Source organism: Puntigrus tetrazona, chromosome 6, assembly GCF_018831695.1.
Source record: "Puntigrus tetrazona isolate hp1 chromosome 6, ASM1883169v1, whole genome shotgun sequence".
NCBI lineage: Eukaryota > Metazoa > Chordata > Actinopteri > Cypriniformes > Cyprinidae > Puntigrus > Puntigrus tetrazona.
This window is the reverse complement of record NC_056704.1, coordinates 4,598,373-4,616,846: the sequence shown is the minus strand read 5'-3', so window position 1 is coordinate 4,616,846 and position 18,474 is coordinate 4,598,373. Positions and strand designations below refer to the sequence as shown.

Genomic DNA, 18,474 nt, shown 5'->3' with positions numbered 1-18,474 from the left:
GATTTATTTGAGCTATGATTCATACTTTGGGCGTGTAATTTTTCCTGCAGATTTGTATAATGATGTTAGTAAAACAAGCTTTTCAGAATCTGCAAGGTTTCTCACTGCTTTTCAGTTTGGCGGTTATGTGTGAAAAAGGACAGAGTGAATAGCAGAATTTATTTAGCCACATACTCACAGATTTGCTAATGTTTTCATCTTCATTCATTAAAGGCGGACATGATACTTGCAGTGAGTGGAAAAGATACTACTGATTACAGCAAATTTAAAAAGAGATAACTGATTTTTCAGTTTGCTTGGTGAAATGTTTATTGCGACTGCTACTATGCCTTTCCAGTTGGATGAGGACTAAGGTTTTGCATCGTGGGTGGTTTGGAGCAGTGTCAACTGTTGTTTGTGTAAAAAGAAATCCTAGCTCTAGAAAATTCTAGAAACAAAAACAATTACCGTTTTTGTCTTCTTTTTTCTCTTTTCACAGCTGTTAACCACATTGATTCAGGGCAGTTTTATTTGAACTTTAAAAACATATTATTAGAATAGAACTTCAAAATTGTTTTGTTAAAGATGTATACATGTTTTAGGGGGATGGGGGGGAATAAATGCATTTTAAATGTATTCTCAGGTACCGCATATTTATGCAATTATCTACCAAAACTGGGTTTTGGATTCAAGCGTGAGTTCTGTGAAGCAGAGTGTATTAAACAGCAAATAAATAAATGAATGGACATGAAATATGGGTTTTTTAATTTTTAAATTATGTGAGAAAAAACAATGTAGGATATCTGTTATACATGTATCAGTTATACAGTTAGACTGAGGAATTCAGAATTCAGTACAACAAATTGTCATGTAATAAAATACTCTACTGTTCAGACGTCTGGGGTTAGTAAGATCTTTTAAGGTTTCTAAAAATAAAAACAGTAAAACATCAATCAAATTTACAATTGGCCTATTTTAATTAATATATTACTGCAAAGCTGACTTTTAGCAGTCATTACTTCAGTCTTCGGTGTCACCTAATCCTCCAGAAATCATTCTAATATGCAGATATGGTGCCTTATAACCTTATCATATTATAAATAATAATAGTAAATTATTCACCCCAAACCGCAAAGCATGAACATTTCAATGCTCGTCTCTTTCCCTCCCTCATGGTTTCTCGTCTCTATATGTCTTTCTTCTTTTTCCCCCACGCCTAACATACACGGCTCTGAATCTTGAAGGAGATGAGGGATTCACAGGGGTCATGGAGCCCCTGGGAATGTAACTGATTTACTCTGAGTGCACGCCCCGTTTGGTGCTCACAGCTCTGGCAGCACTCAGGGCAGCACGCCAGACTGGCTATTTATGCCTGGTGACCCGCAGGCATTGCTGCTCTACTGTAACATACAGAGCTGGTACAGCCATCCGGTTCTGTAAACAAAACACACACACACACACACACACACACACACAAGCTGAATCCAATGGTACTGCATGAATATTAATAGCTTCCTAAGTAGCAACAATTAGAATACAAAATCTTCTCCCGAGTGTCCAACGTGATGCTGTAAATACACCAAAAGTGGCTATTTCATATATTAAATTTCCACAGATCGACTCAATTCATAAAAATGAAGGACTTCCACTTTAATGATCAGCCTCTTCTCGCAGCCACTGTGCATTGAACTTGTGATTTCCTTCTTTCAGCTCCCAGAGTGACCGGAGATTAGCTGGTGCAGCTACCAGAGCAGGATGTCAATATGGCTGCTCAGCTGCTCGTTCCACCCGGACCTGACAGCTTCCGGCCCTTCTTGCCTGAGTCTCTCGCTGCTATCGAGTGCCGCATCACAGAGGAGGCGGCCCAACGGCCCAAAGGCGAGAGACGGCCTGATGATGACGACGAAAACGGGCCCAAACCCAACAGCGATTTGGAGGCAGGAAAATCCCTGCCCTTCATCTACGGAGACCTCCCGTCCGAATTCGTGTCCGTTCCGCTGGAGGACCTGGACACCTACTACAGCAACCAAAAAGTACGCGTGAGAAGATTTTAAAATGGAAGCTTGTTTTTTTGCGTGTAGACGGCCAGCAGGGCTACAGTCTGGTGTTATAACGTGTAGCATTCTCTGTGGTTACATAACACCTTGTGAAACAGATTTGAAAAGAAATTGTCGCAGATTGTGTGCACTGTAACCACAATCCATTTTTCTCTGCTTCAGACCTTTATAGTATTGAACCGTGGGAAGACTATATTCCGCTTTAATGCTACGCCGGCTTTGTATATTTTAAGCCCCTTCAATCCATTGAGGAGAATCTCCATCAAGATCCTGGTGCATTCATATCCTTTTTCAGCTAAATGGATGTATCTGAACAATGTATAGATTAGTCTCCAGACATTTACATTCTTCTCTATATCATCTTATTTTGAAACTAATCTATTTACATAATGTATAATGTTCAGTGGTTTGGGTTCTACATTTTTTTAGGTTAATAAAAGATCTCTTAAGGCTGCATTTATGTGATTAAAAATACAGTAAAAATAGCAGTATTAAAGCAGTAGCATTATAAGATATCCTTACAATTTAATCTGTCATGGAATTTATTCCTATGATGGCAAATCTGAAAATCTTCATAAAGACAGTTACCCTAGGTGTGCTGTCTGAGGCTGTATTTGACATTAGGTGTAATTGGGTGAGTATATAGGTGTCTTCCTTGTGTGTATTCCTTGACTGCTGCGCACAATGTTCAGTTTTGTGATCATGTGCACAATCTTGACCAACTGCGCCTTCATGACCCTCAGCAATCCCCCGGACTGGGCCAAGAACGTGGAGTAAGTCACAACGTTCACCCAGTTGTTCATAAGAATTTTAATTGTTCATTGTTCTCTTCTGGGACAATGAACTTGAATGGATATGATTCTGTCCAAAAAAGTAATCTGTAATTTGTGTCCTCTGCCCCTTATTTATGTATTTATATAACAACTGTTACTGACTAATAACATAGAAATATAAATAATTATGTGGAACAAAAACGTATAGCTTTTATTTAATTTCTAATAATGGACAATTCAACTCTGAAAAAGCATAATAAAATTGGCTTATACTATACAGTTCATTCTTGTGCACTGTATTCTCTGTTTTCTAAAGCCATACAATAATTTTGTGAGGAAATGCCTGAATTTATGTTGTTCAATGATAATCTTCCCCTCTAGTGAGCTGTTAACTCAAGAACTGCTGTCAGTGAGTTGAACATGTTGAACAAATTGGAATGATTTGTTCATAAATCATTTGGTTCCTTTTAGCGAACTGGATCAATTGGAGCATTTTTTCACTGATTTAAATTTTGAACTCAATGCGATGCAGAGTCATTTCAGTAAAAATGAATAAATGAAGTTCATTCCTTGCACAAATTGTAACATCATGGATTCTTAAGACATGGAATTGACTGTAATACACAAAAGTTGTATGAATATATATTTATTTATATATATACATATGTATCTCATCTCCTCTTTTTTTCTTCATCAAAATTTTTAACTTTAGCCCATCAGCATTCCCGACTTCTTTTTTGCCAATAACAAAATTTTGCTAATTAATTCCGGCTCGGTTTTTAAGGCTTGATTGTTTCAATCACATAGAATTCGATCGTTCTAAGTGAAGTTTTGTTTGTGTGCATTCAGGTACACGTTCACAGGGATTTACACCTTTGAGTCCCTGATTAAGATCCTGGCACGGGGCTTCTGCGTGGGGAAGTTCACTTTCCTGCGAGACCCCTGGAACTGGCTGGACTTTAGTGTCATTCTGATGGCGTGAGTATTTCAAAATACCGATGCTTCATATGCTTACTATCATGTATTAAAAACATAAGACAAATGAGTACATGCACTATTTTTACTGAACTGTTATCGAGAGTTTGCTCAGATAGTTTCGGACACATTGATGAAGGAAAGCTGGTGAATCCATGTCGGTTGCGGTTGTGTGCGTTTGAGCGTGCGAGTGTGTGTGTGTGTGTGTGCGCTTGTGGTAACTCTCTATTTGATTCTACAGGTATGTAACTGAGTTTGTAAACCTAGGCAATGTGTCAGCTCTCCGCACTTTCAGAGTGCTCAGAGCTTTGAAAACTATCTCAGTCATCCCAGGTAAGGGATGTGTGTGTGTCGTGCGCGCGTGTGTGTGTGTCTAGACGTGCGCATGCGTGTGCGCGTAAACACAGGTGTCAGTCAGGTGTGTGTCTCTGTGTGACGTTTCCCTCTGCTACCCTGTCCTGTCCTAACATGTGCGTGCGTGTGTGTTTGTGCGTGCGTGCGTGTGTGTGTGTGTGCGTGTGTGACCCCTCCCCCCTCCCCCCTCCCTACAGATATGTAACAGAATTTGTGGATCTGGGCAATGTCTCAGCACTGAGAACCTTCAGGGTTTTACGAGCACTCAAAACTATATCAGTGATTCCAGGTGAGGGCTAGCTCACAGGCTGCCTCTCTCTCCATCTGAGCTCTCGCTCACTCCATCCTCTCCTCCGCTGGCCTCTCTCTCTCATTCTGTCGCTCCCAGCGGTCAGAGAAAGCAGGAATCCGCTCTGGCGTAAAAAACTGGATTCCAGGCTTTTAAAAACACATTCTGTAGTTTTCCTTATATCCCTTCTGCCGGGCTCTGCTCTGTTATTTCCCAAAGACCATCACGCCTTGGGAAAGGTCTCCCATCATGCCTTGGGAAATAGACAACTGGGCATTTTTTGAGTTGTGTTGTTTTGTTTTTTTTTGCATGAGACATTGCTGAAGCCTATAGCCTGAGATAGAGAACTTGAGACCCTCTACTCTTCTCTTCTCCTCTGTCTGCTTGTTTGAGTTCTATGTGCATGCGCACCGCCGGCCGTGCCTGATGTATGCCTGCTGCGTGTGTGTGTTTGTGTGTGTGAAGCACACACACACACACACACACACTAGCGCATGCACAGGCAACACTCACTGTCTCACACTGCATGCTTTAATGTTGTTTATATGCAATTTCACAAACATTTATTCAACTAACATGCGCACTAATATTTAAAATCATGTTTTAATCACCAAAAGCTTCTGATTGTTTTTGTTTTTTTTAACTAATGTATTATATATAAAGCAGAATGTTTTTTAAATGTGTACATTTTTTTAACATTGAAATAACTATGCTGTTATAATTAAGGTAATGTTGTCAGATTTTCTGGAATAGTTCGGCCAAAAATGAAAGGAACACTCCACTTTTTTGAAAATAGGCAAATTTTTCAACTCCCCTAGAGTGAAACAAAGGCGTTTTACTGTTTTTGAATAAATACAGCCATTCTCTGGGTCTGGCGGTAGCATTTTTAGCTATAGCTCAGCATACATCATTGAATCTGATTAGACCGTTAGCATTACGCTAAAAAAAACCCCGAAGAGTTTCAACATTTTTCCTATTTAAAACTTGAATCTTCTGTAGTTACACCATGTACTAAGACTGACGGAAAATGAAAAGTTTTCTAGGCCAATATGGCTTGGAACAATACTATACTCATTCCGGTGTAATAATCAAGAAACTTTGCTTCCATACCATGGGAGCAGCACCTGAAAATGCTGGGGATTATTTTCAGGCACTGGGTAATATCATTACGTAATATCACAGACCCGGAGATCGACTGAATAGATTCAAAAACGGTGAAATTTAACTGTTTAACAACTGTAGGGGAATTGGAAAATTTAAAAAAAGTGACATGTTTCTTTAACTTTGTGCTGTTTTTTCCCTTATTCATCCTCATTATTCCAAACTAAACCTGTATGTTGTTTTTTAAGACAGATCTTGTAAAGAACAGGTGAGAAATAGTGCGTATTTAAAAATACACTACACAAGATTTCCAAGATGACGCCAAACCTAAATTCATTTTCTTTTTCTGTCATCACACAAAGCTGTCATCTGACCGCAAAAGGTTTGAAATGTAGTCCACCGGTGGTCGAGGACACTTTTATGGTGCTTTCATGGCATTTATTGTTTTTGTTTTTGGAACTTGACAGCTGTGCTTGCTATGAACTGTCACGGTGTAAAATATAGTGTCAGTTTCCTTATTGTGTTCAAAAGAAACAAATAACAACATACAGGTTTGGAATGACATAAGGGTGAATAAATAATGAGTTTCGGGGTGAACTATTCCTGCGATCAAGGAAAATCATCAGGATGACAGAAAGAGTAACACTTTAATAATAAGGTGCAATGTGTTTACATTAGTGCATTAGGTACAATGAACTAACAATTAATAATTTACAGTATTTAGGTTCATGGTCATATATATATGCGCTATTTTTCATTGTTATTCATGCTTGTGATAACTCTGTCGGCAAACTTATAATAATATATATTAACCTAAATGTTGTAAAAGTTAATATACATACTGCAACTGTCGTTCTATGTAATGTTAACATATTAGATCTTATTCTAAAGTGTTACCATGAGAGCCTGTCTGTATCTATGTAGCCATTCACACATTGTGTTTGAGTTGTTGTGTGCATCAGGAGTGTTTCTGACCACCGTTGCGTGTTCCTCAGGACTGAAGACTATCGTTGGCGCTCTGATCCAGTCGGTGAAGAAGCTATCAGACGTGATGATCCTGACTGTGTTCTGTCTGAGTGTGTTTGCTCTGATCGGACTGCAGCTCTTCATGGGAAACCTGCGGCAGAAGTGTGTGAAGATGCTGGAGGTCAACGTCACTGAAAACCTGAACGCCACGCTGAACTACAGCACTGGTTTAGAGCACAGCAGCTTTAACTGGACAGAGTATATTACCGATGAGAGTAAGTGAAGAATATGTGTTTCTTTCTGTGTGTGTGTGTGTGTGTGTGTGCGCGAGTGTTAGTGAGATGCTCGTTGACACTACATGTCTTTGAGGATGTAAGGAAAGCTCCACTGGCCAAAGAAAAATGAGTCATCTACTGCTCAAAGCACGCTTATGGTTGTGTGTGTGTGTGTGTGAATGTGTGTTGCCTCGCAGTGAGCGTAGTTTAAAGGCCAGCCTTTTCAGACAATTTAGACAAATGCACTTCCTTCAAGCTATAGTGGTCACATATATGGAAACATATACTGGACATCTTTGTGTGTATATATTCAGCTTTTTATCTTACTATTTCTTGATATTCTTGTGCCTTTCCCCTTTTTAGGCAATTATTATTTCCTCCCAGGCCGCAGGGATCCTTTGCTATGTGGAAATTCAAGCGATGCGGGGTGAATATGATCTTTTCGATTGCACACGCTAGTGGACAGAATATTGAGAATATATATATAGGTTATATGTTGTAATATAAAAAGTATTGCAGGTTTACTTGATCTAACATTTTCATTTTTAATTGGTTAAGTGAATGTAACGCTGTGGTTCTCAGCCTTTTTGATTCTAAGCTGATGTTAACTTCTTGTACATGTAATACTTGAGTGCAGATGTATGTAACTATAACGTAATAGTTATAGTTACATACAGTCCATGAACGTTTGCTGAGGACCCCTATAGTGGGTCCCAGCCTCCAGATTGAGAACCTTTGATATGAAGACCCTTGTTGGGCTAAATTGTCTTATTTTTCTTCACTGTATATACTGAAAATGTTTTTTCATATTCCTTGGAATAACAGGCAGTGTCCAGAGGGCTTCACGTGTATGAAAGCAGGTCGTAATCCTGACTATGGCTACACAAGCTTTGACACATTCAGCTGGGCCTTTCTCTCACTCTTCCGACTCATGACACAAGACTTCTGGGAGAATCTCTACCAGCAGGTACAGTCCTGACATCAGCTTACCATCCATCTGGCCTCAATATCCTCCTGTACACACAAAAAGACACCCTATATGCTTCTACAATGTCTAGTTAAAAAAAACTTGCATATTTATGAGTTACTACAATTATTATGATGAATTTAATTACAATTACAGAATGAAGTAAGTTTGGTACACTTAATTCAGTTTCTTTACTGACTGATATCACATACTGTCAGGCTGATGACGCACAGGGCAACTTTTTGAGCAATTTAGCCAGGTAACTTTTTTGAGATATGTTGTTTTGGCACTTTCCCATTGAGAACAGATTCCAAGTTTCTATTTAAATGGGCCAAAACTTACCCAAAGTTACCCCATGTATTATTAACCTTGGAGTAGGTACATTGTTTGATGAAGAGCTTTTGGTGACCACGAAAAAGGAGTGTTCTATATGTAGTGTCTAGAAAAAAGTGTGTAGTTTGATAGAAATTTTTGCGGTGTAATTTGACCTGCATTACGAGTTGCGTTGCTTCACAGAAATTGTCAACAATTTAGTGGTTTTAGATAGTAAAGTGTCCAATCAACATATCAGCCTCGTACTTTGCACCTGTGGAATTATGAATACTATGAATCTGCATATGGATAGTTGATATATCAATGTGACCTATGATGTGACATCTATAAAACTACTGTATTTTGGCACAGGGTATTTTTTAATGATAGGTGATATTTTACAAATAAAGAAAACATTATGAAGTGTACCTCATTCTCCTGTTTGCATTTGAAACATCTCTCAATTAAATAATCAATATCCTTTCACCTATTTTCCTAAAAAAACACCTATAAACCTTTTGTTTCTCACAGACCCTGCGTGCTGCTGGAAAGCCCTATATGGTCTTCTTTGTTCTTGTGATCTTCCTGGGCTCCTTCTATCTGGTGAATCTCATCCTGGCTGTGGTGGCCATGGCATATGATGAGCAGAACCAGGCCACCATAGAAGAGGCTCAACAGAAAGAGGAAGAGTTTCAAGCCATGCTAGAACAGCTAAAGAGACAGCAAGAAGAGGCACAGGTAACAAACACACACATGCTAAGTACTTGTAATTAGATTAAATTACATTTAAACTGCTTTTAATCAGACTACAGTTATTTGTTATTGATGATTACATGATTATGTATTATTCACTCAATATCAATAATTTATTCATATTTGTGACCCATGCTGGCAGAGCACACAGGTTTATTTTTAGCTAGATGCAAAAAAAATGAAAAAATGTTGATTTTAGTCGAATTTGAGTTCATTACGCCTTCGTCTAGCAATCCCAAATGATACAAATAGTAATTAAAAATCTAAAATGATCTTTATTTTTAGGTTTTATGAGAGAAGAATACGTGTAACATTATAGTAGAATATAGTCTGTCTGTTTCATTAATGTTAATCTAGCAATAAAAGAAAAAAGGGAAACACTTGCTGCTCTTGATTAACCTGCTTTTGTAGATTTAATAATATGTTTATTTCTAATAAATAGAAGCTAAAGAGATTTTTTCGTACTTGAATGATTTTGTTTAGATGTAAAATGAAAAAGGTAACGGATTATTTCTTTTTTATATTCATTCTACTGTTTTTTGGCATCTGTTCTTATTCATAATAACAAAGGTAATATAAAAATAGCTCTACTGTGATTTACTAATATAGTATGCTTTATTAAGAAAAGAATTGGAGGAAAAGGTGCAAAGTTGCTATGCGATTTTGATTTAGAACTTTTAGAAAATTTTAACTCAATTTTCCCAAAACTGATTTTGCTCAGTCAACATTAAACAGGTGTAGCTCAGTACTATTGCCCCCCGTTCTAACAAATCAGCATTATTGAAGGTTACTGTGACTCATTTTGCCAGAACTGGTCAAAATGTATTGATTCTCCCTATATTTTTTTCTGTTTTTCATCTTTTAAATGTTTCTTTCTAAAATAGTCTAGCACTTATATACATTCAGAAAGTCATTCACACAGAGATCAATCAATACCTATTAAGATTATCTTATTTAAATCAATGTAAAAAGTTAGGGCAAAAGCAACCTAAAAGTTATTAAAAAGTAGCCTAAATTGTGTAACAGATTACGTTACTAATTATAATTTTTGTAATGTAATTTGGAACCAGTATCAAACTACAGTTTGTAAGTAATCTACCCAGCTCTGTACACAAACATACGTTCGCTTTCACAGACAGTTTTTTTACTTTTTTTTTCACTTTGACATACAGCTATTATGTATTCTCATTATTTTTGTTTTGATCATTATGTTATTCTCGTTTCCTGATCTTTGATCTCTTCCTCTGCCTTCGTCATCTCTGAAGTTTCTCAGCCCCACACTTGCTGCGGATAACACTGCCCTGTCGTCATGGAAACCGACAGATAATGAGAGTGAATGAGGGAGTGTCCTTTCTCCTAGTAAACATGAAAAATAGAAAAACAAGAGGAAAACAGAAGGCGAGAGAGTCAGAGAAAAAGACGAAAAGAGCAAGATTCAATTCAAGATGGCGACTATGAATTTTGCATAGTGCCAGATAGATAGAGCTGTTTACTTGTAATTAGGAGTATTATATGTTATTCCAAAAGTTAGACAAAAAGACATTATAAGAAAACAGACTGTGGCAAAGATCAACAATGTGATAAATACCTGTGATTTAGTCCAATCACATAAAGCGATCATCCCACCTTCATTGCTCACTGTTTATCCGTCTCTTGTCTTTGCTTTTGGTATGCGAGCTTAAACTAAGTCTACCCCTGGTTGCCCATGACAACGGAGCTTGTGCTTTGATTGGCCGGCAGGTTGCGGCGGCAGCAGCAACAGAGAGTGGGGAGTACAGCGGGAGGGGGGGCTTGTCAGAGGAAAGCTCCTCCGGGGGGTCCAGACTCAGCTCCAAGAGCGCTAAAGAGCGAAGGAACAGGAGGAAGAAAAGAAAACAAAGGGAAGAAGAAGAGAAAGCCGATCAGGAAAAGTTCCATAAGTCTGCCTCAGAAGACAGCATCAGGCGGCCTGGATTTCGATTCTCCATCGATGCCAACCGACTCTCGTATGAGAAGAAGTGTTCCACTCCCAATCAGGTGACTACTTCCTTTTTGTGTAATTATGGGAAATGTAGTTTGATAAGCCTTTCCGTGTTCTTCATTCTGTGTTTCTGAGGTTAGGTCGGCGGCGTGCTAATCAACTCAAGAGGTGTGATAAGGAAACAAAAAAATATTAGCTCATTAAAATGTTCAGTTATGTACTTATACACGGGAGGATTAAAGTGCTAAAGGTGCATTGCACAGATGCCTCAGAAGTAATCCAAATGTAAATTCGGTTGAGATGTGGTTTGATTTATTTCTAACAAATCTGAATCCACTAGAAATATACTATGGAATGTGAATGCACGTTAATCTCCAACAGCATTATTTACAATCCAGACCAAATATAACATAATATGAGCACATGACATAACACATGTAAACTAGAAAAACTAAATTAATAGGTTTTTGCAATAGCAATTTAAAACTAAGGGCATGCATTTTAATGATTTTGATAGAGCTAATAGTTATATCACAGCTATGAAGCATAATTTGCTACTTGTTACTTTTACCTCATAGTAGTCAGCATTTGAAGTGGATCAAAAGAGTTTATCAAAGTTTAGGGCAACTTTGATGAAAGACTTCAGATGTTAACTAGTGTATGTTTGCACACATATATTTAAGAAAAATGTGTTATATATAAATATATGCATATAAAGTATATCATATATCATCATAATATAGCATATATTTTCAAAAATATATATATATAATAAATATACAAAGAACACACAAACTTTTATTTGGCATGCAATTAATCTGAATAAATGTTTATATGCATACAGTACATACATTAGATTTAAATTAATGACTATATAAATGTGTCCCCATTGCATAGATTATTAAACATTTCAGTGCAGTATTAGTCTTGTAAAGCAAGTAATTCACCTTCATAGTTTAGTAATAAATAATTGAGTTAATCCAGTGATATTAGGACTAGAATAACAAATACAAAATAGTCCTGTGTTCTGGTTATCAGACACATAAATAGTCAATCAGTATTGCACTTTACATTTTCTGTCTTTTTTTTTTGTTTTTATCTCTTTTTCAGTCTCTTCTCAGCATTCGTGGATCTCTCTTCTCCCCAAGGAGGAACAGTCGCGCGAGTCTGTTCAGTTTTCGTGGTAGAGCGCGAGACTTCGGTTCAGAGAATGATTTTGCGGACGATGAGCACAGCACGTTTGAGGATAGTGACAGTCGCCGCGGATCTCTCTTCGTACCTCGTTGTATTGAGAGACGAAGTTCCACTGTCAGTCACTGCAGCCTTGCTCCCAGAATTATGCTCCCAGCCAATGGGAAAATGCACTGCACTGTCGATTGCAATGGAGTGGTCTCCCTGGTGGGCGGGACCTCTGTGCCAACATCACCAATTGGACGTTTGTTACCTGAGGTGGAGTAATTTAAATGCTCCTTATTATGTTAACAACAGTATGCTCAATCGTCAAGTTGTTGTTTTTTTCTTTCTAGGGCACAACCACTGAGTCTGAGGCACGTAAAAAACGTTCAGGATCACACCAGCCGTCTGATTATCTGGATGAGACAGTAGCCAGAAAAAGAGCTCTCAGTGTGGCCAGCATTCTGACAAATACGATGGAAGGTCTGAAACTCCCTGACCTCACACATGCACAAAAAAGTGTTAAAATCACATATAAAAGCACTTTGTGATATTTTTTTTATTCTCTTCTCTGTGATTTCTAAGAGGATAAACAATATAAAGTAATATTCCTTCGTTTTAAGCCCCATTTGGATTTTATTTACTAATAAATTAGTTTTTTGCCAAAGTTTCTATTATATACTGATAAAAGTAAATTGTCATTAATTCGTTCAATTGTGTCTTGAGCATTAAATGAGTGACATATATGTAGAAGGTGTCATTATGTTCATATTATATATTCTGTTGTAAATTGAATCATTCATTACTATGATAAAAAAGAAAATCACCCCCCACACACTCTCAACTCATCCACTTGCCCTTTAAACACTGACTTTAAGTCATATAGTTACTGACATGCCAGTGTAATTGTTTCTGAATGCATGCGCTCTCAACCTAATTTTCAGTCATTACATACACACACAAACATCCAAGACAATACAGACGTGGACGTTTTTTGCAATTCAACCTCAATTTAAAAGCTTTTTGAAAGCCATACTTTTTAGCATTTAAATGATCTAAGCTATAGCTGATTTCTGTTAACAGAGCTTGAGGAATCACGGCAGAAGTGCCCTCCATGTTGGTATAAGTTTGCCAACAGCTTCCTGATCTGGGACTGCTGCCCTGCCTGGCTGAAGGTGAAGGAGATTGTGAATATGGTGGTGATGGATCCGTTTGTAGACCTGGCCATAACTATCTGCATTGTTCTCAACACCCTCTTCATGGCTATGGAGCACTATCCTATGACAGAAGGGTTCAACCATGTGTTGTCAGTTGGGAACCTGGTGAGCTTTCAATACCAGATTCTCTTTATTGTAATACAGTATTTTTGGATTGATTTGACTCATTTTAATCAGCATAAAACAGTACATCAAATACAAAACTCTCATGAAGCATTAATAATAATAATAATAAAATCTTTAATTAGACATTGAGAATGCATGTTTGACACATTTTAGTCCACTGTGTGGATAATAATGTTCACATTATCAGCTTTGTGTTGAGATTTTTAGTTGTTGTTAGGATTGTTTAGGTGCTAATTTGTTCCTGTTGTGCTCTGTGCAGGTATTTACAGGAATCTTCACAGCAGAGATGTGTCTAAAGGTAATCGCTCTAGATCCATATTACTACTTCCAAGAAGGCTGGAATATCTTTGACGGCATCATCGTGAGCCTGAGTCTCATGGAACTGGGTCTGGCCAATGTTGAGGGACTTTCTGTGTTGCGGTCATTTAGATTGGTGAGCAAATCTATTTTCTTGCACAGTGGAGGCATTTTCATGCATCAAAACATCTCTTTTCTAACATTTCCTGTCTCGTTCTATCTCTTAGTTAAGAGTCTTTAAACTGGCAAAGTCTTGGCCCACCCTGAACATGCTGATAAAGATCATCGGTAACTCGGTTGGTGCTTTGGGAAATCTAACCCTTGTCCTGGCCATCATCGTCTTCATCTTCGCTGTGGTGGGAATGCAGTTGTTTGGAAGGAGCTACCGTGAGTGTGTCTGCAAGATCTCGGAGGACTGTGAGTTGCCACGGTGGCACATGGACGATTTCTTCCACTCCTTCCTAATTGTTTTCCGAGTGCTTTGCGGCGAATGGATCGAAACCATGTGGGACTGCATGGAAGTTGCAGGGCAGACAATGTGCCTCATCGTCTTCATGATGGTCATGGTCATTGGGAATCTGGTGGTAAGATCAGTCATGCCACACAAAGACACCTGGAAGACAGGCTTTCCCTCTAACGTTTTTCTTCCTTTTTATTCCTCTCATTTACAACTTTTTGCTTTCTGCATAAAAAAAGATGGGTTTCTGCCATCAACATCTATGTATATACTTTAAAAAGATCAGATTTTGAGTTTAAAGTAAGGGTAAGGCTTAGGCCTTTGTGGTTAGCAACTTCCTTTCCATATGATTTTAGATATATAAGAATTAAGTTTTGGGTTAGGGCTAGGATTGTTTTACAGGATGTTGTTCCAGGAGAACTTGCTTACTTTGCAGCTTCAGAAATTTGATGTACTTTAGATACTAGATATTTCAGACAATTATAAAATAAATTAACCATTATCACTAGTGAATATCTGAATATGGTGTTCTACAGTGACTTTGGTAAGCAAAAATATATGATTTTACATGATGCTACATGCATACCCTCCAGCACAAAGCCCAAGACCACTGTTGTAGCATGAATTTTTAATTGTGTTTTCTTTACAATTAAGTTCCTATTCCTTTTTTTTTTCATTACCATAATGCATGATTTAGTTTAGGTTTAGTATTGTAGTCATTATTCCTAATAGCGAGTTCATATTTGTATTACTGTAATACAGTATTTGTACTGAATTGATACATTTACCTTAAAATAGTAAAACATTTTTTTATTTTATTTTAGCACAGTGCTACGAATGAGTCCTGAAATGCTTTATTTACTTTCAGATGTTTTTGAAAGAAGTAACATAATCTTTCATAAATAATTCTAATATGCTGATTTAATGCACAAGTGACTTTTCTTATGGTCAAAGTAATTGAAATAGTAGCATATATTTAAAATATATTGTGAGTTTGATACATCGTATTTTGGGAGCCCCTCGAAAATGAGATCTCAAGGGGTTATTCCAAATAAATTAATTGAAATATTTTTTTTCAATAATGTAAAATGTTTTTACTGTCACTGTTGATTAGTTTAATGCAATTAAGTTAAATTAAAATGTGTTTCTTAAAAAATTACCCAAAACCTTTGACCTAGGCATGTTCTTTTCAAGAGATTTACCCATACACATCGTGATCATTTCTCCTTCGAATTTGTTCATCTGATTGCCATTTGATCTCGCTGATTCTGAAAGTGTGTGTTGTTATGTGGCAGGTTTTGAACCTTTTCCTGGCCTTGCTGCTGAGCTCTTTCAGTGCCGATAATCTGGCCGCCACAGATGACGACAGCGAAATGAACAACCTGCAGATCGCCGTGGGCAGAATACAGAAAGGTATCTCTCTGGTCAAGTCTACTTTACGGCAGTTCCTGCAAAGCCTCTGCCTGGCCGCCTCCAAACCTCGAGCTCTAGACGAAGAGAAACCCCTTGATGACCTCCACAGCGAAGGCAAGGAGAACTGCTTGTCCAATCACGCTCCGGTGGCCGTTGACCTCACTAAAGACTATCTGAAGGAGGGCTGCGTCTCTCCTGGTAATGGGGTGGAAGGTCACGTAAAGTATGGAATTGAGGAAGGCGACTACATGTCGTTCATACACAATCCCAGCCTCACTGTTACAGTACCGATTGCAGTGGGAGAGTCGGACTTTGAAAATCTGAACACGGAAGATTTCAGTAGTGACTCGTCTGACGTCGAGGGCAGTAAAGAGGTAAGCCGGATTTCTATGGCTAAACAGAAATTTCATTTTTTTTAATATGCATGAAACACAGCTCTGAATTTTTGTGTTTCAGTGTCGGAGAGAGTTGCTATGTAACATAATGTAAAAAAAGTCATTTTTAATGGTTTAATTTATTGTTTTAGGTTTGTTTGTAATTCATCAGGAGTCAGTGTCTCTTTCCCTGTAGGGGACAAACAGTTGTGTTGAGTCATATTACCATTGCATCATTCTCTGCTCAGAGCTGCAGCCCATTGTGTGTTTGTGTGTGTGTGTGTGTGTGTGTGTGTTTACTGTTCCATGGGCTTCAGGGCAGTTTGACCCTGTTCATCTGCAGCTAGTTAAGACAAACCTCTGGGCACTGTAGCAGGTAGCCTTACTGAGTAAACTCATTATATCAGTACAATATTCTCATAAACACACACAGCCTTGTACACACACAACCTCTCACACACTCTAATGTGTATTATTTACGACCAACTGAGCAGGCATGGCATCATGCATCCCAGACTATGAATGAGGCTGTTGAGGAAATTGCTAAATTCAGCATCCTTGCCCAGGGTGAAATTGAGTATGCTTAACTGTGTATGTGTGTGTGTGTGTGTGTGTGTGTGTGTTTGAATGTGTTTTTGTCTGGCTGTGTGTGTGTGTTCCAGCACATTTCCATGCTTTTCCAGCAGTACTGTCACTGTGTTTAATCTTTTCTCTCTCCCCTCTTCTAACTATTTCTATATCTAATTTAAGTGGTTCAGTGTTGAAGTTGCAGACGTTATTATCCATGTTATGTGAAGTGTGTATCTCCTCTCTGTGTGTGACCTGTTATTGCAGCGTTATGACAGACGAACCCCAGGTTTTCTCTGAGAGAGCCCTGTAAGAGACTCACCTTCCTCCTCACCCACACTAACCATGGAGACTGCCTTTGTCATCTAAATCAGACCAAACTCTCGTCTCTCTCTCATTTTATATCTCTTTTTGGATCGGATTGCCCTTTTGTTTTTCGTTTCTCAATGCCTGTGCCCTTCCCTCCCTCTTAAACAACCCTATTTTGCACCGAAGAGAGACAGCTGTCAGCCTTTTTGTTTGGTTTGTTGTTTTCTACATGACTTTGTGTTTCTGTTGTAGCACTGGGCTTCTTTGCAGTACCTTCAGTCATATGGAATGAGCAAGATCATCATTTTACATCAATAGCCCATCGAACATCTTTCTGTTACATTAGCTTGTATGTTTCATTTTTTTGTACAAGCTATCAGTGAGCATTCAGAGCTAAATTACCTGAAAACAGGAAGCGATTGAGTGTGCATGTATGTGTGTGTGTGTGTGTGTATGTGTGTGAGGAGAGGTGAGCTTTGAAAAACAGGAAACTTTATTATTATTGCAGTCAATTTAGAATTAGTGATGATCCCAGTAGAAAGCTAGCCGATTCAGCTACGGGCTTGGTATAACTAGGATTTTTTTCTGATGAACAGCTGCTTTTGAGTTGCAAATCATTCTTTTTGAATGTTATATTTGTATTTTTGCATTTACAAATCTTCAAATATTCAGTCATGCAGTATATTGCACTGTAAACTGCTGCAATAGTGGGAATCTGTCTTCATAGCAGTCGGCCACAAGAAGGCATTTCTCAATCTGCTGAGGTGTGTAATTGCTACAGTAATTGCATTTATGTCACTTGTTTGCACATATGCAATCAGCAGGTTCTGCTCTGGTTGGAACCGAGCCAACAGTTAATTTAGAAAGATATTTAATGACTTTACTACTTCTGTGTCTAGTGCCAACTCTTATTTCTCTGCCAATGAGATATGTTCATAATCATATTTGAAGATATGAACTGAAAGTTAGGGAGTACCAGAGAGTAACAGGGGATTAGGAAGCCAATCAGAACGTTTCAACCTTTAGACTTTAATCCATCCATTAGACTTGCTTTAGATCCAACATCAAGAATTATTTCAGATTAATGAGAGGCTTATTTAAAGCTTAGAGACTCTCCAGTGAATCCAGTCAGTCTGGGTCAGGGCAGCTTGTTCAGGTTTGCTCAGCCTCTTATATTCCTACTGTGATTAAAATGTTAGAGACATTCTGGAAGATTCTGAAATTGCACACAGCATGCTTACATCATTCCCCCGCGCCGCATTAGCTGGGTGCCACGGCAACCAGCGCTCCAGCTCAGTTTTAGACAGCATCCTCCTCTATGTATTTTTCAGCCTCTAACTGACCATTTTATCAATTCAGCGGCAACAAAAACATTAGAAGAAGTGTCAGTAGCTTAAAGAAATGCACTGTGGTCAGGAAATGAGTTCTTACCCAGGACTTTAGATCTACCATGACATCAGACAATATAATTAAAGCCCTGCATCAACAAATTTATTTCTGTGAGAAGCTTTTATATGCTGCTGTTTTGCACAGTACTCTTTAACCAATGACGAACAAGCATCGCAAGGGTTAATATCCTTAAAAAATGATGCCATCCATTAGAAAAGCTCATAGACAAGTGTATATGTTTCCCAAAGTTAGCTATTTCTGTGTCAAGATCCATTTAAAGACGTTTTCCCTAATCAATGCTAATGAAATGCTGTCTCAGACTTAGCGTGTGGCTCTGGTGTTAGTTAATGCTAATGCGGCTCCCCTCCTCTTCAAACTGACTGGCGGACCG

At 38.2% G+C, this 18,474-nt stretch overlaps 1 protein-coding gene across 4 annotated transcripts in view; it reads left to right on the top strand.

The window, feature by feature from the left end:
* scn1lab (sodium channel, voltage-gated, type I like, alpha b) overlaps nt 1–18,474 on the top strand; it is a 30,174-nt gene that overhangs the window by 3,491 nt on the left and 8,209 nt on the right. For 2 of the 4 annotated variants that reach the window (XM_043241752.1, XM_043241751.1), the window contains exons 2-17: nt 1,690–2,012; nt 2,199–2,317; nt 2,720–2,809; nt 3,659–3,787; nt 4,336–4,427; nt 6,524–6,769; nt 7,133–7,196; nt 7,595–7,736; nt 8,580–8,786; nt 10,542–10,817; nt 11,872–12,210; nt 12,288–12,417; nt 13,018–13,256; nt 13,537–13,710; nt 13,802–14,158; nt 15,327–15,818. In XM_043241752.1, the coding sequence (XP_043097687.1) occupies nt 1,743–2,012; nt 2,199–2,317; nt 2,720–2,809; nt 3,659–3,787; nt 4,336–4,427; nt 6,524–6,769; nt 7,133–7,196; nt 7,595–7,736; nt 8,580–8,786; nt 10,542–10,817; nt 11,872–12,210; nt 12,288–12,417; nt 13,018–13,256; nt 13,537–13,710; nt 13,802–14,158; nt 15,327–15,818 (3,366 nt within the window). In that variant the 5' untranslated portion in view covers nt 1,690–1,742. Of the gene's footprint in view, nt 1–1,689; nt 2,013–2,198; nt 2,318–2,719; nt 2,810–3,658; nt 3,788–4,025; nt 4,118–4,335; nt 4,428–6,523; nt 6,770–7,132; nt 7,197–7,594; nt 7,737–8,579; nt 8,787–10,541; nt 10,818–11,871; nt 12,211–12,287; nt 12,418–13,017; nt 13,257–13,536; nt 13,711–13,801; nt 14,159–15,326; nt 15,819–18,474 lie in introns of those variants that run through there. The other 2 variants (XM_043241750.1, XM_043241753.1) reach the window with 2 other exon arrangements.